Here is a 27,586-nt window from a genome sequence, read left to right as displayed (position 1 = left end):
TAATTACAGATTAGTATTAAAAGGTCACTTTCACCTCATAAAACATTTACTGTTTATTTTACAATGAGAACAGATTCTCAGCATTTTCGATTCTTGGCAGTTGTTTACTAACTTGTGGAATGTTTCTGGATAAATTTCAAAAATGCACCTGGTAGTAGAGGGTCAGGGAAAATAAATTTAACAAAAAGGATCTGATTTTTATGATGAAATGATAAACTGGCTTATCTACCACAGTTACAAGTAAAAATTCAAGCCGGTGTCACATGCCTAAATCAATTTAGGATTAAGTTTTGGCAATTTCTGCAAGGTCTCAGAATGATTTTGAGTAATGTGCTCAAAATCACTTTTCAATAGTCAATAATCAAAGAACTAATTACAGATGCAGAAAGCTGAAAAACGAAATTGTTGAAAATGCTCAAATTAATTTGTGTAGAAAATACAGTTAACATTTTAGAATGGTTGTTGTCAAGATACGTTTCTGAAATTCAGAAACATTTGAAAGCTATTAAATGTTAATCACATTACTTAAATTTGAAAAAAGGTATTACATCAGTTACTAAAACTGTAATAAAAACAAAACTAAAGATGTTTAAACAATTTCAATTAAAATCAAATCTATAGATAGAAACACAACACCTCACACCATTCTCCAGTTGCAGTTTAAGAAGGCACTACTGAAGGCGAGTGACAGCTTACTGGTAGTTCGAAAGGCAAGAAATTAGACTAAAACATTATTAATAACACCTTTTCTGAAGTAAATTATAATCAACTATTACTGCAAACAACAGAGGAGAGCGAAGACGAAGCAAATTTGAGGGATGAGCCGTGTTGGTGCGTTGCAAAGTCAACACAGATAAGTTGGAATGAGCAATTGGGAGAGGAGGAATCAAAGCAGAGGAGTCCTGATGCTCATCCAACTAACACGGGTACACTGCTGGGTCGCTCTAAATGCTGAGCTGATTTGGAGAGGTTGAGAACGACTTCGGGCTGGGCGGCGTGTTATAGACCCGGAGCATTTCACTGCGGCAGCTCCCAGGTCCTAATGCAAGGCACGATCTGTCGTTCAGACAATTTAACTGCCAGCCCAATTTAAATTCTTGCATCATGTTGTATGAGCACACTCCCCACTATAAGTACTGGAAGAAAGCCTGCATTCCACTGCTGGACTCCATGAGGTATTGAGTGTTGGGTGTACAGCTGGGAAGTCATTGCAGATAAATTCCAGGAAGTCTGAATCATCTGCATTCATGCACACTTGGGCTAGAGCAGGTACTTATGAGGGGAAATATAACCAGATCTACATTAAGTTTTGACATCTTTGCCAATCCTAATCAAATAATTTATTGCACAATATGTTCAAATTCATTTATTTATCACATGTACGTCGACACATACAGTGTCTTTTGCATTCAAAACCAACACAACCTAAGGATGTGCTGGGAGCAGCCTGCAAGTGTCGACACATTCTGGCGCCAATAGAACACAGCCACAATGTTCAGCCGAACAAAATCAACAAAACAGCAGCAGCAAAACAAACCCCTTTCCACCCATCGATCCATTCACCCACTCACACACAGAGAAAATCCTCCAACTTCAGGACAGGCCACCTCTGAGCCTCCAGCCTCTACTGAATTCACAGACATCAGGCCTCGGCTTCCAGTCGACCATCAGGCGCCAGTCTTCGGTACTGACCCCAGAACACACCATTGCCAGGACCCCAAACTCCAGGCCTCAAACTCTGGACTCACCAACTTGCATACCTGCCCACATGGACCTACGATCCTGTTAATCCCACAGGGGCCTGTCCTGTCCTTTGTTGGAGAGAGCACCATCCCTCTTCCTTGCTAGTCTTTGTTCACAGTACTTTGTCCATAAATGTCCTTCATTCGCATCTTGGCTGGCATGGAGCAGAAGCCTATATTCTGGCCTGACCTCCAACTCCCCACATCCTTGTCCCTAAACCCTAACCTGCCTCCTCACTCCCTTGTCTCCAAAACCATCCCTATGAACCTAAAAAATCACTAGGTCTCAACAGAGATCACAGCTTGGCACCACTTTGATCAAATTCTTAAGACATTTTCCCTGGTGGGAGATTGTATACATAAATAAACTCCATTACCGTTGTCGAACTGAAGAATCTCCACTTCGAAAGAGTTCATCCTTTTCTTTAATGTCTATGGCAAACTTGCAGGCCAGGTTTGCTTTTCGCCAAGCAGTTTGGTTGCTTTAAAAGAAGCACAGAAGCAACATGATTATACTATGTGGTGATGAACAATCAATTGCACCTTACTGCCAAAATTTATGGTCCACATGCACCCCTCCTTAAAATGTAAACTTTTAAAAAATATATTAATAGACCAGAAGCAGAAATGGATCCGAAAGAAAAAATGAGGCAAAACAGTGTAGAACCATTCTACTGGACTTCGGTTTTATGTCAGGTTCAGGAATGGAGAATAATTATAAATTCTTAGGCTCAGGTCAGGCCAGCTTAGTTCTGCATAATTTGTGTAAATAGTAGATATTAGACCTTTGCGCAATGGATTCATGCAGAGAAATATATCAACGACGTTTGTGTCGGGTGCCTCAGGGAAGTTTGATATCAAGGGGCTGATAAAATGTCTAATTTGCAAATATCAAGAAATGAGTGTTGGGTAGGTTAAACTTTGCAGACAGTTGTTCAAATGATGCAAAACAGTTGTCTATAAAAAGATCTTTAAAGCGCCAGATGCCCTTTCTGTACCAATCTTGACATGTTGGATCATGTATAGAAGAGATGATTATATAGGACTTGAAAGAGAGAAGCCATGGAGACCACTATGCTTTCTGAACTGAGCCCATACTCTCAGGGTGTGCCTGATAACAGGATTAACAATTGGTTTAGGCGTAAGAAAAGGGAGTGTGGATCCTAGAAGTGTGGAGATGGAGAAATTCCTAATAGAGTTTAGCTCCATTGCCACCCATATTGGGCAGTCAGATTGGTTGTAAAAATGAGACCAAAAGATGACACAGCGTATGTTAGCTGCCCAGTAATATAAGCAGAAATTGGGCAAAGCTATGCCCCCAATACTTTTAGATTTTTGAAGATGAACTTTGAATTATTCAGTCGGGGATGCTTGCCCTTCCATAAGTAGGACGATATAACTGAGTCTAACGAGTCAAAGAAGGCTTTAGGAATGAAAGTTGGTAGAATTGAAAAAGGTATAAGAATTTAGGAAGGATGTTCATTTCAACAACATTAATTCCGCCCATCAAGGACATGGACAGGGGTGACCACTGTGCTAGGCTCTGTTTTGTATGATTTAACAAATTAATGAAATTTTCTCCAAAAAGACACTTATGTTTCCTTGTTACTGTGAAACCGTTAGTCTTGCAAGACCATGGATGTGCGCCTGGAAAGTCTTCACTCTCCAGGGCGCAGGCCTGGGCAAGGTTGTATGGAAGTTGCCCATGCTGCAAGTCTCTCCTCTCCACGACACCAATGTTGTCCAAGGGAAGGGCATTAGGACCCATACAGCTTGGCACCAGTGTTGTCGCAGAGCAATGTGTGATTAAATGCCTTGCTCAAGGACACAACACATTGCCTTGGCTGGGGCTCGAACTCACGACCTTCAGGTCACTAGTCCAATGCCTTAACCACTTGGCCACGTGCCACAGCTCACACTGTGAAACCCAGGTAAGTAAACTGGTTGTTCACCGCCTTAAAAGGGAGGTTATGTAACTCTGACACTTGTGCTTCTCCATTTATCGGAAAAAGTTCGCTTGTGTAAATTAACTTTGTATCCTGAAAACTAGCTAAGTTTGTTAAGGAGTGAGAACATGGGGGGTAAGGAGGTGATCGGGTTTGATATAAAAAGTAAAAGATTATCAGCATAAAGGGAGATTTTGTGCTCAACTCCCTCCCTCCAAATCCCCGTCAGGTCCACACAACTACGGAACGCAATCGCCAGTGGCTCTGTGGCCAGATCAAAAAGTAAAGGGCTTAAAGGGCACCCTTGGCGGGTTCCACGTTTGAGGTTAAAAGGTTGGGATTGCTGAGAGTTGGTCAAAACAGAGGCGGTGGGATGCGAATATAACAATTTAATCCACGTGATAAAACTTGGTCCAAAATCAAATTTTTCTAAAGCAGCAAAGAGGTAATTCCATTCCACATGGTCAAACGCTTTCTCTGCGTCTAAGGAGATGACACATTCAGGGATCCCAACTGAAGGTGAATATAAAATATTTAATAGATGGCGAATATTAAAAAAGGGAGGCGGTTTTTAACAAAACCCGTTTGGTCTTCAGAAATAATTGAGGGTAGGATGTTCTCCAGTCTACAGGCCAGAACTTTAGCTAAGATTTTGACATCAACATTTAACAGAGAGATTGGCCTGTATGAAGAGCACTCTGTTGGGTCTTTGCCTCTCTTCACTAGAAGAATGACGCATGTCTCATTAAGTGATGCTGGCAGTTTACCTTGTTTAAATGAATTAGATAGAACCAAGGTTAGTTGAGGTAACAGCAGTGACAAAAATGATTTAAAGAATTCTACAGGGAACCCATCGGGTCCAGCAGATTTACCAGTCTGCTGTAACGAGATGGCTGAGGATATTTCCCCTAATGACATTAGCTCATTCAGTTTCATTCTGAGATCAGGAGAGAGCGTGGGGATATTTAAGCTGTTTAAAAAATTCTCGACCGAAATGTTATCATTTGGGGATTCAGAAGTGTAAAGTTGGGAGTAAAAATTCCTGAATGTGTTGTTAAGGAGGGAAGGAGATGATGGCGGTATGACGCAGCGCACACGGCCGCTCCGAAATGATATTGTATTTGTAAGTAGGTACCGTGCACAATTCTGATTTGATGGAGACAGACATGAGAAGCACGGAGGAACATCTGGAGAAACTTCTGAAATGCCCGCTTCGCTGCCGCTGCTACTGTGCGATCAAGAATCTCCGGAGGGGAAGGCCCCGAATCCTCCGCTTTGCCTATTGCCTGTTGCCGGGGTCAAAGCGCTCGGCAGAGATAGTGCTCAGTGTCGGAGGGCTGGTTGGAGGCTCGAAGTTTTTGGACGGACTCAAGAGTCAGCTGTGGTCAGGTGCTTCCAGGGTGCTGTATCGGCAAGTTTGCGGTGCTGGAAGTTCATGGCAGGGAGAGTTTTTCTTCCTCCTACCATCTGCGTGATGATGGGACTTTTCGAGAGACTTTGAGACTTTTTTTACCATGCCCATGGTCTGTTCTTTATCAAATTACGGTATTGTTTTGCACTGTTGTAACTATATGTTATAATTATATGGTTTTTGTCAGTTTTTCAGTCTTGGCCTGTCTTGTGTTTCTATGATATCATTCTGGAAGAACATTGTATCATTTCTTAATGCATGCATTACTAAATGACAATAAAAAAGGACTGCGTGTCCTCATAATCTAATCTAATCTAATTTCAGAATGATTTTAGGTGAAGCTTCCGTTCTCCATTCAAATTTTTGTGATGCATTGTTTGGTTTGAGGCCCCTTAATTGATTGGCTAAAAACTTACCAGATTTGTCACCATGTATATAGAACTGGCTCTTGCTCTTCAAAAGTTGACGTTCAATTGGGCGAGTGGAAATAAGATCAAACTTAGTTTGGAGTTCCACTTGTTTTTTTAAACAGCTATGGATTTTTAATTTGAGCATATCGTTGGTCTATTTCTTTAATTTGATTGGGCAGATCTAGTCATTCTCTATGAGTCTTTCTTTTCATATTCGCACTGTAGGAAATTATTTGACTCCTGAGGTATGTTTTCAAAGTATCCCAAACAACCAGGCTTGAGGTTTCAGGTGACGTATTGGTATTAAGGAAAAAGATTATCTGGTCCTCCATAAATTTTACAAAATCATTATCTGACAGTGAGGTCGAATTAAAATGCCAATACTTATTTATTTGAGGAAGGCCAGGAAGAAATATAGACAGGACAACCGGAGCATGGTCTGATATCACTATGTTCTGATAAACACAGGAACGGGCCGATGGAATCAGCTAATTATCAATTAGAAAGCGCCGAGCACATTGATGATGGTGTGTTAGACTAAGTCGTCGGAGTTTGGGTGGTGCAGTGGCCCCCACCCTCTGGGCAGCGATCCAATACTGACCCATGAAGCATGCAGCGGTGCAGCGGTAGCCGGGAGGCACACAGCACATCTTTAAGAAAAAAGCCGAAATAAACAAGCTAATTGATTAGGTGTTGCTCGGCACATAATTGTCGGCCCAGATCAGAGGCGATTGCCAATTGCATCGCCTCTGATCTGGGCCAACAATTACATGTCAGGTGGCACCTAATTAATTAGCTTGTTTATTTCGGCATTTTTCTTAAAGATGTGCTTGGTGCCTCCCGGCTACCACTGCATTCTCCACGAGTCGGAATCTGTCTGCGGCCTGGGGGTGAGGGTGGTGGGATACTGAGGTGTCATCTCATCATCATCTGTTTCCATTAGGGCAGGCAGGTCATCTTCTCCTATCTCTGCCTGCCTCGATGTCGAAGGTTGAGGTTCGTCGTCTGCTGTGGAAGGCTTGCTTGACTGCTGAGCCTCGCACATTTTTCTATCATACAGTTCTTTGTAAGCACTCAAACCATTCTGCAAATATCCCCTAAACCGATGTACCCTTTCAAAATTAAAGTCATACTTTATAATTGCAGCGAAAATCTCACGCAGTTGCTTCACATTCAGTTCGCTACTGCATTTGGTTTCGATTGTTATCCTTTCCTCTTCCAATTGCATCAGCTCTTCATCTATCAGTTCTTGGTCATGGGATGCCAAAACCTCTTCAACATCATCTTCCTCAACTTCCGCAAGCCAAACTCACTTTGTCCTTACTTCAATCACCACGATCGAAACGCTTAATTATGTCTTTTTTTATGCTAAGTGTAACATAAGGCTTTTCCGACACCCTAGAACTCATCTTGCAAACGGCTGCTCACCGGCACGTGTTTAAGCTAGAATGCCATTCCGAATCTGGGGGAGAGCGGCTGCTCGGGGCGCACGCTGTCTTTTATTGCGCGCTGCTTTTTCTCGTAACAGTGAAAACACCTTCTGTTAGCATAAACAGGTTACTAATGTAGGTCTTTCGTAACAGTGAGGTTTTGTAAAGCGAACGTTTGAAAAGAGGGGGGACACCTGTATCAGCTCTGAGGCAAAAATGTGAAATAAAGAGAAACAGGGCAGAAATAAATCCTGTATACCAACAGACATCCCTCCTTTCCCGGAAGTTCTGGGAGTCTCCCGCATATTGATAGCAGCTCCCTGGCACCCACAAATTATATACAATATCTCGGAAATTGAATTTTTTGAGAGCGAGCGAGTGACAGACATAACGAGAGAGTGACAGAGAGAGCATCCTGGTTGGTCTCTCTTTGTGCTAAGTAGTCCTATCAGTTTTCTCTGTGGGCAAGCTTTACAGTCGACCCCTCTCTCTCTCTCTCTCTCTCTCTCTTTCATTGTCCATCAGTTCAGTTTAGTGTCCTGCAGCACCATAACAGAGTGTTCCAAAAAAAGAAAATATAAAACGCACTTCACCCAGACTACACTAAAGTGTACCCCTGCCTAATAGGGGTCAAAAATAATGACAGTGTTGCTCGCTGCACTGTTTGCAACAGTGACTTTTCTATTGCCCATGGTGGGTTAAATGACTGTAAAAGATATGTTAAGGTGAGTCCTGGGTTATGTCTTAACTAACCTTGAAGGACTGGTGCCAAACTACAAAAGTCGGCCAGTTGATGAGTTCTGGGGGAAGCTGTGGAAAGTAAAATCTGTGAGCACAGGGCAGTTGAGATTCAAAGAGCTCTGCCAGTTGATGAAGCTGCTTCTGGTGCTGCCAAATTCTAATTGTGATGTAGAAAGGGCATTCAGCATGGTGCGTCACATTAAGACAGAATTCAGAAGTCAACTGTCTCACAAAACACTTGTGAATCTGATGCCTTGTAAAATTAACAAATTCATTGACACAGACTGCTATGAGGTTGAGACTTCCGGTTGAGGCCTCCCAGAAATGAGGTTGAGACCTCCCTGAAATGAGTTTTTGCAGGGTGGGATGTCTGTAACAAGGACTTCTAAGGGTTCTTAAAACAGTACCGGCATTGGAGTACCCTCCCACCACCCCCCCAACCCACAACAAGATGGCTGCCAGAGAGCATAGCAGCAAGCTCTTAAGAACAAAAATCATCCAACAGTACATCTTCCTGTCACTCATAGCGTCATCTTCTCCTCTGTTATTGTTATTTAAAGGAATCATTAAGGATTCAACACTCCTAAACTGACATTGTGCTTAGTGAAAGATAAAACAATTCCCCCAAAGTTTATTAAACATGGCTCTGAAAAATGAACCACAAAACAGAAATATAAACTGATATTTGAAAAAAAAATAAACAAACTTTACCCACTGCTCTTCCCATGAAAGGTTGCAGAGTTCGCTAAATTGGAGGTAAAAGGAAATACTCTTGAGAGAGAGAGAGAAAGAGAGAGAGAGCAGTCTGAGTGAATATTATTCCAACTATCGTGGTAGTCAGTACCTAACCCGGCCAAGTCAGACCAGATCTCACTATCCAAGCACCGCTAACGCTACCTGGCAGACGGTATGGGAGAAAAGTACTTTATGAAGAATTCAGTCTAGTGGGAAGGCTGTTGATGCATTTCCGTGCTTTGTCTACCAAGTGTAGCCATCTCTTGTCACCACTGGGAAGTGTGATACGGAGCCGTGCAGGGTACAGTAGAGAAGGCCTGAGTCCTCAGTTGTATAGCTCCATCATTACTTCTCTGTAGTCCGCTCGCAGGCTCAAAACTTCAGGAGAGTAGTCCTCCACAACCCGAATCTGCTGGCCACGGTATTCTAACTTCCCTCTCTGCTGGGCCTCTCTAACCAGGAGATCTTTAATCTAGTAGCAGTGCAGGCAAAGAATGACTACGCACGGTCTCTGTCCTGGGGCTGGTTTAGCTGCTAGTGAACGGTGGGCTCTATCAATCTCTGGTGGGGATGGGAGTGTCTCCTTCCCGAAGATCTCACAAAGCAGACTGGAAAAAAATTCCAGTAGGACGCCCACCTTCAATAGATTCCGGCAGGCCCAGGATACATAGGTTCTGCCATCTGCTCCGGCCCTCCAGGTCAGTAACTTTAGCCATTAGCTTGATATTGTTTTCACGTAAGCTGGAGCAGATGTTTTCCAGCTCACTGACACGCTGGCTCAGGTCGTCCATAGCGAGCTCGAGAGATAGTAGGCATTGGCCGTGGTCTTCCACTTTGCCTTGGATTTGGTCGAGCTTCGTTTCCAGTAGGCTGAAAAGGATTTAAATTCGGCCACTAACGCCTCACAATGTTGGTCTAGTAGCGTGGAGATAGCCTCTACTGTCAAGCCAGCCACCAAATCGACTTTTTTCCCCAAATTTAGTACTCTTTGAGGTCATTGTGAAGCAAGCATAGTCGCAGGCAGGGGGAAGAGCAAAAAGTCCAACAGTTTGGTATGAGAAAAGGGGGAAGAAGGAGTGTGGAGATAAAAAGTAGGAAGGAGCACCCGTTCTCTGTGACTATCCCATGTGGCGGCCAACCGGAAATCCCACTTGCATTTCAAGTGTTTTTCCAAGCCTGAGAGCTAAAACCAGACATCAAACCAGGCAAAAAGTCTGTATATTTTTGATGTAGACTTGTGTACTTGATATACTGGCTGCTGAAAGTGGTTTTCATTTTCTCGTAAGGCTGAACATGTTTACTTCTGCTCATTTTGTGAATATATCACAGATTCTAGTAAATATAATGTTTGTTACTCTGTTCTTAAATCTCACCATTTCTCTTTCTTATATAACAAAGAAGTCATTAAATCTAAGCAACACACATAAAAGTTGCTGGTGAACGCAGCAGGCTAGGCAGCATCTCTAGGAAGAGGTACAGTCGACGTTTCAGGCCGAGACCCTTCGTCAGGACTAACTGAAGGAAGAGTGAGTAAGGGATTTGAAAGTTGGAGGGGGAGGGGGAGATCCAAAATGATAGGAGAAGACAGGAGGGGGAGGGATGGAGCCAAGAGCTGGACAGGTGATAGGCAAAAGGGATACGAGAGGATCATGGGACAGGAGGTCCGGGAAGAAAGACAAGGAGGTGGGGGGGGACCCAGAGGATGGGCAAGGGGTATATTCAGAGGGACAGAGGGAGAAAAAGGAGAGTGAGAGAAAGAATGTGTGTATAAAAATAAGTAACAGATGGGGTACGAGGGGGAGGTGGGGCATTAGCGGAAGTTGGAGAAGTCGATGTTCATGCCATCAGGTTGGAGGCTACCCAGACGGAATATAAGGTGTTGTTCCTCCAACCTGAGTGTGGCTTCATCTTTACAGTAGAGGAGGCCGTGGATAGACATGTCAGAATGGGAATGGGATGTGGAATTAAAATGTGTGGCCACTGGGAGATCCTGCTTTCTCTGGCGGACAGAGCGTAGATGTTCAGCAAAGCGGTCTCCCAGTCTGCGTCGGGTCTCGCCAATATATAAAAGGCCACATCGGGAGCACCAGAATCATTAAATCTACTACACTTTCACTCTACTTTTGGAAAAATACAAACAGCCCCACAAAGACCATTAAGATTGTCATTCAAGAACAGCACTGAATCACAGCTGTCATTTTTGTACGAGTTCATTGGGTCAATTCAATTCCTTAGAAGACAAGTCTACTTACTTTGAAGTCAGTTTTGTCACTTGAACCCTGTTTTTAAAAAATGCTGCTTGCACTGAAATAGACACAAATAACATCATTTGGAGTCTGCAGGTTCTTACAAGTCATGAGGAATAAAGCAAAACTTTCAAAAAGGATTTGATTTCAGTGAGTTTATAAAAACTGACAAGAATTAATCCTAAGAGGTTAACTCGAATTCTTTAAAGTAGTCTCAGAAAAATAATTTTTCAAATGGCAATGCTTTACATTAACTAGGTGATTATTGACAATCAACATATAAAGAGTTGACTGATTTAAGAGAAGACCAGAATAAAAACTTGTTTGTTCCTCATCTATCATTCCTTTTTTATTAAGGATCAAGAATCAACTTTATTTTCCATATATATTAACACGTATTAGCAATTTGTTGTGGTGTCTTAGTGTGACATGCAACAAAAATCAATATTTAATACAGTAATATATTCAGAATCAGAAACTTAATTGCAAAAATATTATTTTTGATGTCAAAATACCATAAAGTACCCCAAAATCTGATAAGCCCAAGATTCCAAGCATGTTACAGGAAGAAGTTGTCAGAATTGTAATGTTTAAGTTACAAAATAATACTTAAACATTTGAAACAGAAATTATCTAAAGGAAGAAAATGCATTTAAGGTTAGCAAAGTACCCATTACCAAGGAACGTTGTCTCAGAAAGGCAGAGCCCATTATCAAGGACCTCCAGCATCCAGGGTATGCCCTTTTCTCACTGTTAGCATCAGGTAGGAGGTACAGAAGCCTGAAGTCACACACTCAAATGATTCAGGAACAGCTTCTTCCCCTCTGCCATCCAATTCCTAAATGGACATTGAACCCTTGGACACTACTTTTTTTTAAATATATAGTATTTCTGTTTCTCTGCGCGATTTTTATGTTCAATATATGTATATTGTATAAAGTATAATGAATAAGATTTACTTATTATTTTTTTTCTTCTATATTATGTACTGCATTGAACTGCTGCTACCAAGTTAACAAATTTCACATCACATGCCGGTGATAATAAACCTGATTCTGATTCTAACAAGCTGCAGCAATAGTGAAGCTGGCACAATATTAACCTGTGATATACAAATTGCATTTTAGCTATCAAGACAACTATGAGAGTTTAGTAAATTAGTGACAGACACTGAATTTATTGACATTTCTCAACTTAGAAAAGCTGTGATCCAATACTGCTGTCTTTTTAAAAGCATCATCTAGTCATGACATGGCAAACACATGTGAGATTTATCTAAACTTGCAGAGTGATAATGCTAACAATGGAAACAAGACAGATATCAATGATGAATTTGACCCACTGTTTGTCTTTATTCAGACATTGAGGTTTTTATCTGCAAGCCCAAGCAATGTGTGCATGCCACAAAAATTGCTGTGCTACAATTTTCAGATTTTCATCTTCAAAATCATTTACCTTAACATCTGTTTGTGATGATTCTCCACTTCAGCAAGCAACATCTGCTTATCAGATTCTTTGTCTTGTTCCTTAGCCATCTGTTCCAAATCCTTCAGAATAAATCAGGAAATCCTTAGTCATTTAGTCACAAAGATGTTGCATGACACTGCCGGGTAATGGACTGTGAGATCACCCTTGGGACCAACATTAACTTCACTAATAATCAGCATCGATAAAAACTAAGATCTCAATATTAATAAAGACAAGTTGTCACAATGCAAGATATCTTCCTCACATTTACAGCTCTCGCTTTACTTCCAATCAAACTGGTGCTGCAGGAAAGCAGCATCTGTTGTGAAGGACCCCCAACATTAATGGTACGCTCTCTTCTTGCTGTTGTCATTAGAAAGAAGGAACAGGAGCCTCAGGACTCACACCACCAGGTTCAGGAACTGTTATTACCCCTCAGCCATCAGGCTCTTGAACTAGAAGGGACAACTTCACTAATCTCATCACTGGACTGGCGCAAACCTACTGTATGGACTCATTTTCAGGGACTCTTCATCTCATGTTTTTGATGTTTATTGTTTATTTATTATTATTAATTTCTTTTTGTATTTTTCTTTGCACACTGGTTGTTTGTCCATCCTGCTGAGTGTTGTCATTCTATTGTGTTTCTTGTATTTACTGTAAATGTCTGCAAGAATGTGAATCTCAGGGTTGTAAATGGTGACATATGTACTTTGATAATAAATTTACTTTGAACTTTGAACTAGCTAGTCTGTGAACAAATCTTCCACTTTCTTTCTTTCTCTCTCTCACTCTCTCTTTTACCTTCTGCCTCTTTCCCTTACTGGTCTGTCTGCTCACCATTCGCCCATTCCTCTTCTCAACTTGCTTTCTCTCCCCTGCTGTTCTGCTTCTTCTCTGTTCACCTGCTGCTCTCCACATGCTTTTCCCATTCCATGTCCTAGTTTTCTTTCATATGCCTCCACCCCCCCCCATGTTTCTTTTTGCCTTTTCCAATTATCACTGTGCCAATCTGCCTACCACAGTGGGCTAATGGAGGAATAAGCTTTCAATTACCTCTCTAAAAAAGCAAAAGAAAATTTGCAGATGCTGGAAATCCAAGCAACACACACAAAATGCTGGAGGAAGTCAGCAGGCCAGGCAGCATCTATGGAAAAGAGTACAGTCGACATTTCGGGCTGAGACCCTTCATCAGAATTACCTTCCTAATGCAGGCATGAGGAGTAAAGTGTGAGATTAGGTACACATCAGTGGTTATGGGCCGGAATGAGCACAAGGTTAGGAAATTGGAAGTGAATCTGACCCTGAATTCCACTTTGAGAGCCGCACTGGGACGTGTGAAATTGTATTGAGGTTTTAAGAGATTGCAAATTGAATGAAGACTCCTTTGTCAAAGCCTAGACTGGATGAATAATTGTTCCTCTGAGAAATTTGGAGAGCAGTGTGACTCCATGAGAAGGCTAGTTTAAAAGTCATTTCACTACATACGTGTATATAACCGCATAATGTATGAAAAGAGACAGCATTTCTCCGAACCATGGTGTAACAGTAGTACACATGATAACTTATGAAGGTAAGGGTAAAATCTACAGATGAATCATACATAAGTAACAAACTAAAGTACATTAATATTAAATATTGCACTAGAACAGATTAACCAGTGACACTTCGAATACGATGCGGTAGGGAATTCAGAAGCTTAATGGCCTGGGGGAAGAAACTGTTTCCCATTCTGACTGTTCTTGTTTTTATACATACGAGTCTCCTGCCTGATGGTAGAAAGTCAAACAGGATGTTGGATGGATGGATGGAATCCTTAATAATACTAAGGGCCCTGAGTACACAGCGCTCCTGATAAATGTCCCTGATGGATAGTTGTCATAAGGGGGGGCGCTGGAGGTGGACCCACATGCAAGGCACAGACACTGAAGTACAAGGAACAGGACTAGGTTAGTCAAGAAAGCAAGGGAAGTGGGGAAGAAAGGATGCTGGACATGACATAGGCCCTGGACGAGACAAGGATACAGAGCCTGGGCTAGGACTTGACTAGGATAGCGGAACCAGGACATGGAACTTAGAACTAGGAGCCTGGGCTTGGACTCCAAGCCAGAGACTGGACAAGGACCCGAAACCTGGGTCTTGACTTGGGCTCGGACCCCGGATCTAGGTGAAGATATGACGAGGCTTGGGTTCTTCGGTGCTAGGGTACTTTGAGGCTTGAGTATGGACTCCAAGTCAGAGACTGGGCAAGGACCCAGAACCTGGGACTTGACTCGGGCTCGGACTCCAGAACTAGGCAAGAACAAGACGTGGCTACAGGATGAGGAGAGGCAACAGGACTGGATATGAGACTCCTGGACAGGGTGAGGGAACCCCAGCACCAGGGTGGGCAAGCTACTCCTGGACTGGGTGAGACACATGGACAAGACGAGAACACAAAGCCGTGGCTTGGACAGGACAAGGTTCCTGGATCGTGGCTAGGACTGGACAAGACCCCGAAGCCTTGACTTGATGGAGGCAGAGACAAGAACATGGAACACAGAGCCGTGACCCCTCCTTGGAAACAGGACGTAGGGCTGGGACTCATACCAGAACACAGAGCCGAGAACCCTCCTTGGGTACAGGACATAGGGCCCGGACTCATTACACAGAATGCAGAATACAATGAGACAGTTCCCAACACAAGGTAGCGGCAGACGGCCGGACCTACCTAGCGAAGGTGTGGACACAGACAGTTTCCAACACTAGGTAGCGGCAAATGGCCGGACCTACCTAGTGAAGTCGTGGACACAGAGACAGTTCAAAACAATGATAGACAGTTCCCTATCTTGCTCTGGCGATAGAACTAGACAGCGGTGCAGGCGAGGGTTACAGGCGAGGCAAGGGTTCAGACGAGGCGAAGCAAGGCTTCAGGCAAGGCAACAGAAGGAAGGGGAACATAAAGGATTCAGACATGGGGTATGGACAGGAACAATTCAGCAGCCAGAGGCTAAATCCTGAAGGTATTTATGAAGCCAGCCCAAACGACAATCAGCTGCCTCAACAGAAACTGGGGAAAACTGGAAAACCTGGAATATGGAACATGGACCAGACCGTGAACCGGAATATGGATTTCACGGACCGGAACATGACAGTAGTAGGGAGATCCCGATGATCCTCTCAGCTGTTCTCACAGTACTTTATAGGGACTTCCGCTCCAATGCTCGGCTGCTCTCATACCAGATGGAGATGCAACTTGTCAGGATGCCCTCAATGGTGCTCCTATAAAACACAGTTAAGATGGGGCGGGGGGGGGGGTTGAGGAAGCCTTGCTTGCCTCAGTCTTCTTAGGAAGTGGAAGCATGCTATGCTTTCTTGTTCAGGGTGGTGATATTTATTCAGGGAGCCTTAGTCTGATTAGTTCCAAAGATTGAAGGGTTGAATACTAGAAGTTTACTGACACTAACCTCAGGAGAGGCGGAATATACAGTAACTGAAATTGAAATGAAAACTAAAACTGAGCATCAATGAGAAACAAACTATAACTGTCTAACCACTGTTCACAGGTGTCAGTTTATATAATTCCAACTATACAAAGCAAGAGAATGCCTATGATGGGAACTAAAAGCAGCTCAATGAACACCAGATTTCAAAATCGTTCCTTATTCAGGGCAGTATCTAAATTGGTTGCCTTTCTTTTTTTAAGAAATATAATGTATTGATCGTGTGCTGGGTTTAATTGATGTTTGTAGTTTAGCTGGGACTATTATTTAACATTTATCTACTTAATCTTCCAAGAATTCACTCACCTGTATTCGAAGTCTGAGTTGGTGAAACATTTCTTTCACTTTGGCATTTAGTTCTGTGAGAAGACTCAAGGGCCCAGGGCTATCTCTGATATCCTGTAGATACATCAACAAGTGTTCTGTTCATTGGGTTTAAACACCAGACAGCCATATCCCATTACTAGGGATTCTTACCACTAACAGATTAAAATCAAACTATAATACTTCAGGATTATTTAATATCTTTGAATTTTTAATGAAAAACTAAATTTGAAAATATGCCAAGTGCTAGCTATTAATATAAAAAACAATAATGTTGGAAAGTTAGAGCAGACTAATGAGCAAGAGATAGACATTTAAACATTTCATTGAGAACAACAATATCAGCATAACTCATTCTTATTTAGAGATACAGCACAGTACAGGCTCTTCTGGCTCAATGAACCTACGGTGCCCAATTACACCCATTTGGCCTGCTAACCTGTGCATCTTTCAAATGTGGGAGGATACTGGAACAATCAGAGGAAACCCATGCGGTCATGCGAAGAACGTACAAATTCCTTACAATGATGGAATTGAACCCGAATCACTGGCGCTGTAATATCATTTTGCTGCTATGTCATCATGCCTCCAATTTTATTTATAAAATAAATCATCAGTTTATCATTGCTAAAATTTTATAATTTAACAAGAGAATTAAGAAGTTTCAACTGTCAGCAAGAAAGTTTCATTTTGAATCCCAAATTACATCTTAAATGAAAACTATAATCTAGCCAAATTGATTTAGATGGCAAAGTACAGCAATCTGGTACAAATCCTAATTGCTTAGAATTCAACAGGCATGACTACTTCAGTAACTTATGGAGAAGCGTGAATCCCCTGTAGCATAGTCTGACAACATTTAACAGCTGTTGGCAGGACAGGACTGAGTGATCATCTGTGCTGTTAAGAATATGGTACTGGCTATTTTACCCCACTCATTCTTATGCTACGTACAAATGAAAAATAAATACAGTGAATTCCAGTTAGGCCATTGTTTAATTGTGGCAGCCACTTATTTGGGACAACTCTTAAGAACAAAAACGAAATAAATTGTCAGGATTCCCTTCATTTATTTAGGACAATATGCCACTTAATTGGGGCAGGAGATTTACCAAACAGGTTCTAACTAGCATCAGTTGTGTGCAAATGTGTGCCCATTAAGACACTACACCTTGCTTAGAGAGAAAAGTTTTTAAACACCATCAATGTGTTCAAAAAAGTGAATTTTGTGATTGATATTGCCAAGAAATAAGCAGCAAGAGAATTCTGAACTGTTTTGCTCTGTGCAGTTTCAAGCATGGCAGAAACAGCTGGGAGTGAAAATGAAACAATTCCACTACTTCAGCAAGTTAAGAACTACAAAAAAATTTGAAGGTATCGACAATCATCTTGAATGTTACACTGAAAATGAAAATTTGGAGGATGCAATTGTCTATAGCATAATATGATGGCAGTCCATTTTCTGCACTAGGTGTCTGCGCTGATTTTATTCTTTGCATACACTGGATGAATTCCTCTGTCGATAACCATTAGGAACTGATGCACAGTTTTATGGTACTGTTGTACTATTGGTAGTGTTCAAAACCATCTTTTAATACCTTAATCACGTCAAAACTAATCAGTAAACTCCAAGACCTGGGCTTGTACCCCCTTATGCAATTGGATCCTGGGTTTCTTCTCTTGCAGACTCCACTCAGCTGGATTGGCAAAAATAATTCCTCCACAATTTGCATTAGCACAGGTGCACCACAGGGCTGTGTGCTTAGCCCCGTTCTACTCACTTTACACCTATGACTGTGTGGCTAAGCACAGCTCCAACACCATATACAAGTTCATTGATGACACCATGTTGTGGGCCGTATCAAAGGTGGTGATGAATCAGCATACAGGAGGGAGATTGAAAACTTGGCTGAGTGGTGTCATAGCAACAACCTCTCACTGTCAGCAAGACCAAGGAACTGATCATACAATTCAGGAGAAGGAAACCAGAGGTCAATGAGCCAGTACTCATCGGAGAGTCAGCAACTTTAAAGTCCTGGGTGTCACTATCTTAGAGGATCTGTCCTGGACCCATCACATAAATGTAATTGCAAAGAAAGCACGACAGTGCCTCTACTTCCTTAGAAGGCTACAGTGATTCAGCATGACATCAGAAACCTTGACAAACTTCCATAGATGTATGGTGGAAAGTGTATTAACTGGCTGCATTATGACCCGGTATGGGAACACCAATGCCTTTAAGCGGAAAGTCCGACAAAAGGTAGTGGATTCGGCCCAGTACATCACGGGTAAAACCCTCCCAACCATTGAGCACATCTACATGAAACGTTGTCATAAAAAAGCAGCACCCATCATCAAAGATCCTCACCAGCCAGGCCATGCCCTTTTGTCACTGCTGCCTCAGGACTCACACCACCAGGTTCAAGAACAGTTACCAGCCCTCGACCATCAAAGAGGATAACCACACCCATTCTATTTCTGGTGTTCCCACAACTAATGATCTCACTTTAAGGACTCCTTATCTTGTTATTTCATGCTTTTGTTACTTATTGCTATTTATTTATATTTGCATTTGCAGAGTTTGTTGTTCATTAGTCCAGTTTACAGTTACTGTTCTATAGACTTGCTGAGTATGCCTGCAGGAAAAAAAATCTGAGGGTTGTAAGTGGTGACATACTCTATATGTACTCTGATAATAAATTTTACTTTGAGCGTTGAACTCTAATTTATTCTGTATTTAATTTAAATACAGAATTTGTTACTCAGTTTGTCCTTTTAATAGCTTTTTAATCATTTCCAGAAACTTTGACTAAATGGGGCAAAATGTACTGGCCATGATGTGTCCCAATTACCCAGAACCCACTGTATTATGAATAAACCATTCAACCTCTGTAATCCTTTCAACAAGAATGAAGCTGAGGGCTTCAGTGATTCCTAATCCTTCATACTCTTACCCAAAATAAAATCCTGTCAAATTCCATTTCGACGATTCCAAATGATCAAGTAGCCACTGTTATTCAGTGAGGAATCCAGATTTGCCTTTTTTTCCTGGGGAGGGAGGAAAGTGTTTCCTGATTTCACTACCAAATGATGGACCTCAAAAATTAAGGAGTGCACATTTCTTTCTGAATCTCTGTCCATAAGAAATAGCTTCCACCAGCTCAGGTCCTCCATATGATCTCACATTTCTCAGTTTGATCATCCATCATCAGAAGATTTATATGCCTCTTCAGAATGTGAGTTTTGATACAATTCTGACAAAAGTATGCTACCTTGATTTTTTTATATTCTAGCCCTCTTGATGTAAACCCAAAATGTCTCAATGCTTCAGTATTTCAATTGTCTCAATACTGCACAGTAAGTCTATACACAAAGTGGAGCCAAAAAATTAAACACAAGAACATTAGAAAGCTTTTGACAAGAACAAGCCATTCAGCCCAGCAAAGCTTGTCGAATTCCTATTCACATAGTGTGTTGAAATAACTGTCGTGTTTAGATTTGGAAGTCTCTAAGGGGTTCCTCTCCACTACATAACTAGGGAGTTTGTTCCATTTGTCCACAACTCGCTGTGTAAAGAAATGCTTCCTGATGCAAGTCTGAAATCTCCCTTTAACCAGCCTCCACCTCTGGCCCTGTGTCTTCGATGATGGATTAATTTTGAAGAGGCAGCTGGCATCCACTTTACTTATAACCTTAATGATTATCATATCTCCTCTCATTCTACATCCACTGAGGCTAAAAAGATCTAATTCTTTCAATCTTCTTTCATAGCCCATACCCTGCAGACCTGGAATGAGTTTTGTCGTCCTTCTCTGAACTCTCTCCAGTGCCTTCACATCCTTCACACAATATGGAGACCGAAACTGTACACAGTATTCAAGGTGAGGCCTCACAAGCGCATTATACAGCTTAAGGAGAATGTCTCTAGTCTTGAACTCCATTGAGAGCATTATACAGCTCAACATACTATTAGCCTTCCTAATCGCTTCTGTGCATTGTCTAGATGTTGATAGTGGTGAGTCTACCAGGACGCCCAAATCCTTCTCATACAGCACACTTGCTAACTGAAGACCCCCCACTGTATACTTATATCAAATATTTTCCACTTCCTATAGGTAAATCATTACATTTACATTCAATTTCATCTGCCATTTATCTGCCCACATCTGTATTTTGTTTAGATCTGTTTTGATTCTGCTGCCTTAATGCTATCAGCCCATCCCCCTAATTTTATGTCATCAGCAAACTTTACTAGTTTATTTGTTATGTGCTTATCCAAATTATTAATGTAAATTAAAAAGAGCAGCGGCCCCAAAACCGATCCCTGTGGAACCCCACTTTTAACATCTTCTAGGTGTAAAAATAATCCTCTCACCATAACTCATTTTCTGTTTTTGAACCAATTCTGCACACCTTATCCTGAATCCTTGGCTCCTGTAATTTGATATTAAACTTTTGTGGGGCACCTTGTCAAAAGCCTTCTGAAAGTCCAAGTAAGTAATATCAACCGCTCTATTGTTATCATAAATTTTAGTTGCCATTTCATAGATCTCCAGCATATTAGTAAAACATGATCTCCCCTTTCTGAACCTATTCTGCAGATGTGGGAAATCCAAAGCAACACACATAAAATGCTGGAGGAGCTCAGCAGGTCAGGCAGCATCTAAGGAGGGGAATAAACAGTCAACGTTTCAGACGGAGACCCTTCATCAGGACCGGAAAGGAAGAGAGGAAGTAAAAATAGGAAGGTGGGGAGAGAGGTAGGAGCACAAGCTGGCAGGTGAGGGGGTGGGTGGGTGGAGTGAGGGGAATAAGATGAGAAGCTGGGAGATGATAGGTGGAATAGATAAAGGACTGAAAAAGGAGGAATCCAATAGGAAAGGAGAGTGGATCAGGGGAGAAAGGGGAGGAGGAAGGACACCAGGAGGTAATGGGCAGGTGAGGAGAAGGAAGGGGTAAGGGAATGGAAAAAAGGGAGAGGGGGGAATATTATCAAGTGTTAGAGAAATCAGTGTTCATGCTGTAGAGTTGGAGGCTACCTAGAAAGAATGAGGTAGAGCTCCTCCAACCTGAGAGTAGTTTCGTCGTGCATTAGAGGAAGCCATGTCGGAGAAGTGGAATTGAAATAGATGGCCTCCGGGAAATCCTGCCTGTTGCGGCACATGGAGCAAAGGTGGTCAACAAAGCAGCCCACCAATCTGCAGCAGGTCTCACTGACCAAAGGGTCCTTCCAAGTGAGGCAGCACGTTATCTGCGAGGCTGTTGGGGTCATCTACTGTATCCAGTGTGGCTTCCTCTATCGGTCAGACATTCGTCACTTAGAGTCAAGACCGCTTCATCTGGACTGAAAGAGGAGATGGGAGATAACAAGTATAAAAAGCGAAGGGAAGGAACGGAGCTTTCCACTTTTTAGCAGCATACAGACTGCAGGAGAAAATCAGCGAGTCAGACAGCAACTAATGAAGAGAAATGAACAGCTGACATTACAGTTCAGACGAAAGATATTCTAAAATATCAACTATCCATTTTCCTTCATAGATGCTGCATAATCCAGTGAGTTCCTCCAGTAACCCGTGTTGCTCATGATGCCAGTATTTGAAGTCTCTTGTGCGGATCTTTTTTATATTGACTATATCACTCTATCCTTCTGCCCACACAAAGGGCCTCGAACTGAAACACTGACTGTCCATTTCCCACCACAGATACTGCTTGACGTGCTGAGTCTCACCAGCATTATATCTTATCGCCCTAGCTGCTGACATTATCTACAAAGGAACAAAGATGCTCCTTCCATATATGTTTATTTATTTAGCAATACAACGCAGAGTAGGCCCTTCCGGCCCTTCAAAGCACGCTGACCCAGCAGCCCCACAAACCCAAATATCCCTAACCTAATCACGGGACAATTTACAACGACCAATTAACCTAAACAGTATGCTTTTGTACTGTGGGAACAAACCGGCACACCTGAGGAAAACCTAAGCACTCCACAGGGAGAAAATACAGACTTCTTACAGAACTGTGCCAGAATTAAACTCTGAGCTGTAATAACTTCACACTAACCGCTATACTACCATAGCGCCACACATGCACTGACTGTGCTCCCCCTCCCACCTGAACACTTTCTCTTTGCAGGTATACAGAATACCTGTTCTCTTCCCCACACCCCACTACCACCCCTCTGCATGCGCTGTCTGCATCCATGTACCAGTGTGTCCTATGTGCACATAAGCACACACTCACTCACTCACCACCTGTGTGCACATACTTTCACACACCAATCTCAGCTCGAACGTCGATTGTTTATTCATTTCCATAGATGCTGCCTGACCTGCTGTTCCTCCACATTTTGTGTGTTGCACCAGTGTGCACTGTGTGTAAGCACACTCACTACCAGTAAACGCCATACAGAGCCTCATCCCCAGCCACACATTAGGACTCAAATCTGCACACACCCGTCACTCACTCTCCCCTTCGGTGTGCTTTGTTGGTCGTCCGATCTTGATTTGACTATTTAACGAGCGGAGAGCATCAAATGAAATGAGCTACATCTTCACCTGCACCAGTGCTTTAATCTGCAGATCATATTTAATAATTTCCTGCGCACAGATCTTGACGTGAACATCTTGAGCCGTGGCCATTTTTACCCAGGAACTACGGCGGCCGCCTGGCGGTTTGACGATGTACTGAAGAGCGCTTTATCCGAAATGGATTAACAGTGCATTTCAAACTCTGCATATGGCCCTGTTTTCATCAAAATATTACATGTTTGTTCTCAGTTTCTGTACCTTGATTCCAGTACTGTGGACTCTGATTTTAATTATGTTTTCTTTAAATTGGATACCTTCATTTAACATCTGAACTTTGCTATATTACATATAAGTGTCAATTAGTTATAGTCATACTTTATTGATCCCGGGGGAAATTGGTTTTCGTTACAGTTGCACCATAAATAATTAAATAGAAATAAAACCATAAATAGTTAAATAGTAATATGTAAATTATGCCAGGAAATAAGTCCAGGACCAGCCTATTGGCTCAGGGTGTCTGACCCTCCAAGGGAGGAGTTGTAAAGTTTGATGGCCACAGGCAGGAATGACTTCCTATGACGCTCTGTGTTGCATCTCAGTGGAATAAGTCTCTGGCTGAATATACTCCTGTGCCCAACCAGTACATTATGTAGTGGAAGGGAGACATTGTCCAAGATGGCATGCAACTTGGACAGCATCCTCTTTTCAGACACCACCGCCAAGAGAGTCCAGTTCCATCCCCACAACATCACTGGCCTTACGAATGAGTTTGTTGATTCTGTTGGTGTCTGCTACCCTCAGCCTGCTGCCCCAGCACACAACGGCAAACATGATCGCACTGGCCACCACTGACTCGTAGAACATCCTCAGCGGGCATCTTAAATCAATATGCTAGTAAACAATTATTCTCTTTAATTACAATATCCAAATAAAGGCCAAAATTCCAAACAGAGGATTTAATTATTAATGATACAATTTAAAAATATAATAATCTAAGTGTAAGAGATCTTAAACAGGCCTCTTAGCAAAACCCATCAGTATATGTGACTATGAGGGGAGAAGACAAGGTTAGATCTCTGGATTTCAAAGTATGTACTTAGCATCCATTTCCATGAGGGGAGAAAATGTGTATTTAGTAGCGGAGCAGGAAATATATAAAATATTAGATATGAAAGTTAAAGGGAAATATTGAGTTTCAGAATACAAACCTATTTAAAATGTGAGGAATCACTAGACATTGCTGGCCAGTGGTCTAGTGGCATGCGCACCAAACTTTGAGGTGGGTTCAAATCCATCCACGCCAGGTTCAGCATTCAGCTAGCAACTCAGCCTCATAAAAATAGACAAATACAAGGTTGCTACCCGATGCACAAGGCACAGAGAGGATCAACAAAAACAATCACTAGACCAGGGTAAAACATATCCTAAACTCTGAAGATAAATGAGAGAGCAAATGACAGAGGCTCTGGCCAGCATCTTCCAATCCTTTATTATTACAAGTGTGATGCCAGAGGACTAAAAGGTATCTTGGGTAAAATAGTTGTTTAAATAATAATCTTATCTATTTTTCCCTTCTTAGGAGCAGATAGCTTAACATTAATTGTGGGCAAATTATTGGAAAAATGCAGAGGCACAAAATAGTCAGGAGCAGTGAATTAGGAGCACAAGTTTGCCATCCAAACCCTGGAGTTTTCTCCACCTTTCAACAAGATCATGGCTGATTTGTTTGTAACCTCAATTTAAGCATGTCTGTCTACCTGCAGGAACCTTTCACCTTCTTGCTTATCATAATCTATTCAACTCTGTCTTAAAAATATTTAAAAGACTGCTTCCAGGGGAAAAAAATCTTTCATTAGTTAGGGCAATGAATACAAGAGTAGGAAGATTATTCTCCAACTTTATGAAACCTTAGTCAGACCTCAGGTGAAGAACTGCGTGCACTTCTGGTCACCTATTTTTTTTCTTTTCAAATCTTTTTGTTATTATTGTACAAAAATAACATGAGTACATCGAAGTAAGCAACACTTACAATGTCTCAAGGAAAAAAAAACATTATTTTAAAGATTGAAAAATTTTGGTGATAATAAAAAAACACTACTAAGCAGAAAAAGTGGAGGGGGGAGAACCCCCCATTAGGTATGAGCCATGCCTCATACAAAAAGTTTCTAAAGATGAACATCAAAACCGCCAGCAAGAAAAAAAACACCAAAAATTTGCAATTAGATCATAGAAACATAGAAACATAGAAAATAGGTGCAGGAGTAGGCCATTCGGCCCTTCGAGCCTGCACCGCCATTTATTATGATCATGGCTGATCATCCAACTCAGAACCCAGCCTTCCCTCCATACCCCGTGACCCCTGTAGCCACAAGGGCCATATCTAACTTCCTTTTAAACATAGCTAATGAACTGGCCTCAACAGTTTGCTGTGGCAGAGAATTCCACAGATTCACCACTCTCTGTGTGAAGAAGTTTTTCCTAACCTCGGTCCTAAAAGGCTTCCCCTCTATCCTCAAACTGTGACCCCTCGTTCTAGACCTCCCCAACATCGGGAACAATCTTCCCGCATCTAGCCTGTCCAATCCCTTTAGGATCTTATACGTTTCAATCAGATCCCCCCTCAATCTTCTAAATTCCAACGAGTACAAGCCCAGTTCATCCAGTCTTTCTTCATATGAAAGACCTGCCATCCCAGGAATCAATCTGGTGAACCTTCTTTGTACTCCCTCTATGGCAAGGATGTCTTTCCTCAGATTAGGGGACCAAAACTGCACACAATACTCCAGGTGTGGTCTCACCAAGGCCTTGTACAACTGCAGTAGTACCTCCCTGCTCCTGTACTCGAATCCTCTCGCTATAAATGCCAGCATACCGTTCGCCTTTTTCACCGCCTGCTGTACCTGCATGCCCACTTTCAATGACTGGTGTATAATGACACCCAGGTCTCGTTGCACCTCCCCTTTTCCTAATCGGCCACCATTCAGATAATAATCTGTTTTCCTATTTTTGCCACCAAAGTGGATAACTTCACATTTATCCACATTAAATTGCATCTGCCATGAGTTTGCCCACTCACCCAACCTATCCAAGTCACCCTGCATCCTCTTAGCATCCTCCTCACTGCTAACACTGCCACCCAGCTTCGTGTCATCCGCAAACTTGGAGATGCTGCATTTAATTCCCTCATCCATGTCATTAATATATATTGTAAACAACTGGGGTCCCAGCACTGAGCCTTGCGGTACCCCACTAGTCACCGCCTGCCATTCTGAAAAGGTCCCGTTTATTCCCACTCTTTGCTTCCTGTCTGCTAACCAATTCTCCACCCACACCAATACCTTACCCCCAATACCATGTGCTTTAAGTTTGCACACTAATCTCCTGTGTGGGACCTTGTCAAAAGCCTTTTGAAAATCCAAATATACCACATCCACTGGTTCTCCCCTATCCACTCTACTAGTTACATCCTCAAAAAATTCTATGAGATTCGTCAGACATGATTTTCCTTCCACAAATCCATGCTGACTTTGTCCGATCATTTCACCGCTTTCCAAATGTGCTGTTATCACATCCTTGATAACTGACTCCAGCAGTTTCCCCACCACCGACGTTAGGCTAACCGGCCTATAATTCCCCGGTTTCTCTCTCCCTCCTTTTTTAAAAAGTGGGGTTACATTAGCCACCCTCCAATCCTCAGGAACTAGTCCAGAATCTAACGAGTTTTGAAAAATTATCACTAATGCATCCACTATTTCTTGGGCCACTTCCTTAAGCACTCTGGGATGCAGACCATCTGGCCCTGGGGATTTATCTGCCTTCAATCCCTTCAATTTACCTAACACCACTTCCCTACTAACATGTATTTCGCTCAGTTCCTCCATCTCACTGGACCCTCTGTCCCTTACTATTTCTGGAAGATTATTTATGTCCTCCTTAGTGAAGACAGAACCAAAGTAATTATTCAATTGGTCTGCCATGTCCTTGCTCCCCATAATCAATTCACCTGTTTCTGTTTGCAGGGGACCTACATTTGTCTTTATCAGTCTTTTCCTTTTTACATATCTATAAAAGCTTTTACAGTCCGTTTTTATGTTCTCTGCCAGTTTTCTCTCATAATCTTTTTTCCCCTTCCTAATTAAGCCCTTTGTCCTCCTCTGCTGAACTCTGAATTTCTCCCAGTCCTCAGGTGAGCCACTTTCTCTGGCTAATTTGTATGCTACTTCTTTGGAATTGATACTATCCCTAATTTCTCTTGTCAGCCACGGGTGCACTACCTTCCTTGATTTATTCTTTTGCCAAACTGGGATGAACAATTGTTGTAGTTCATCCATGCAACCTTTAAATGCCTGCCATTGCATATCCACCGTCAATCCTTGAAGTGTCATTTGCCAGTCTATCTTAGCTAATTCATGTCTCATACCTTCAAAGTTACCCCTCTTTAAGTTCAGAACCTTTGTTTCTGAATTAACTACGTCACTCTCCATGTTAATGAAGAATTCCACCATATTATGGTCACTCTTACCCAAGGGGCCTCTCACGACAAGATCGCTAATTAACCCTTCCTCATTGCTCAAAACCCAGTCCAGAATAGCCTGCTCTCTAGTCGGTTCCTCGACATGTTGGTTCAAAAAACCATCCCGCATACATTCCAAGAAATCCTCTTCCTCAGCACCTTTACCAATTTGGTTCACCCAGTCTACATGTAGATTGAAGTCACCCATTATAACTGGAGGAAATCTATCAATTAACTCAAATGATAATATTATAGGAAATATGTGATAGTAGCAGAGAACATGCAGAGGTGATTCATCTGGATGTTCCCTGGGTTGGAGCTTTTCAGTAATGAAGAGAGACTGGAAGCGTTTTGGAAGGCACACATCCCGAAGAGAAAGAAGTATTCTAAAGGCAAGATGACACAACCATGTTTAACAAAAGCTGACATAAAAGCAAAAGAGAAGGCAAATAATAGAGCAAAAGAATAGTGGGAAGTTAGAGAATTGGAAAGCTTTTAAAAACCAACAGAAGGCAACTAAGGAAGTTAAAGATTGAATATTAAAGATGATACCAAAAGTTTCTTCAGATACATAAAGTGAAGAGAGAGATGAGATGGATAGCGGACCGC

General features: G+C 42.0%; 1 protein-coding gene across 5 annotated transcripts in view; it reads right to left on the bottom strand.

Annotated features, from left to right (window-relative positions):
* LOC134348937 (vesicle transport protein SEC20-like) overlaps positions 1–22,595 on the bottom strand; it is a 28,044-nt gene extending 5,449 nt beyond the window's left edge. The window contains exons 1-5 of one of the 5 annotated variants that reach the window (XM_063052744.1): positions 22,492–22,582; positions 21,153–21,278; positions 15,917–16,009; positions 12,117–12,208; positions 2,120–2,224 (exon numbers count right to left, since the gene is read on the bottom strand). In XM_063052744.1, coding sequence (XP_062908814.1) covers positions 2,120–2,224; positions 12,117–12,208; positions 15,917–16,009; positions 21,153–21,206 — 344 coding nt within the window. In that variant the 5' untranslated portion in view covers positions 21,207–21,278; positions 22,492–22,582. The other 4 variants (XM_063052746.1, XM_063052743.1, XM_063052745.1 and 1 more) reach the window with 4 other exon arrangements.
* Between the last annotated feature and the right edge of the window lie 4,991 nt (positions 22,596–27,586).

This window comes from Mobula hypostoma, chromosome 7 (assembly GCF_963921235.1).
Source record: "Mobula hypostoma chromosome 7, sMobHyp1.1, whole genome shotgun sequence".
Lineage (NCBI taxonomy): Eukaryota > Metazoa > Chordata > Chondrichthyes > Myliobatiformes > Myliobatidae > Mobula > Mobula hypostoma.
This window is presented reverse-complemented; position numbering and strand designations above follow the sequence as displayed.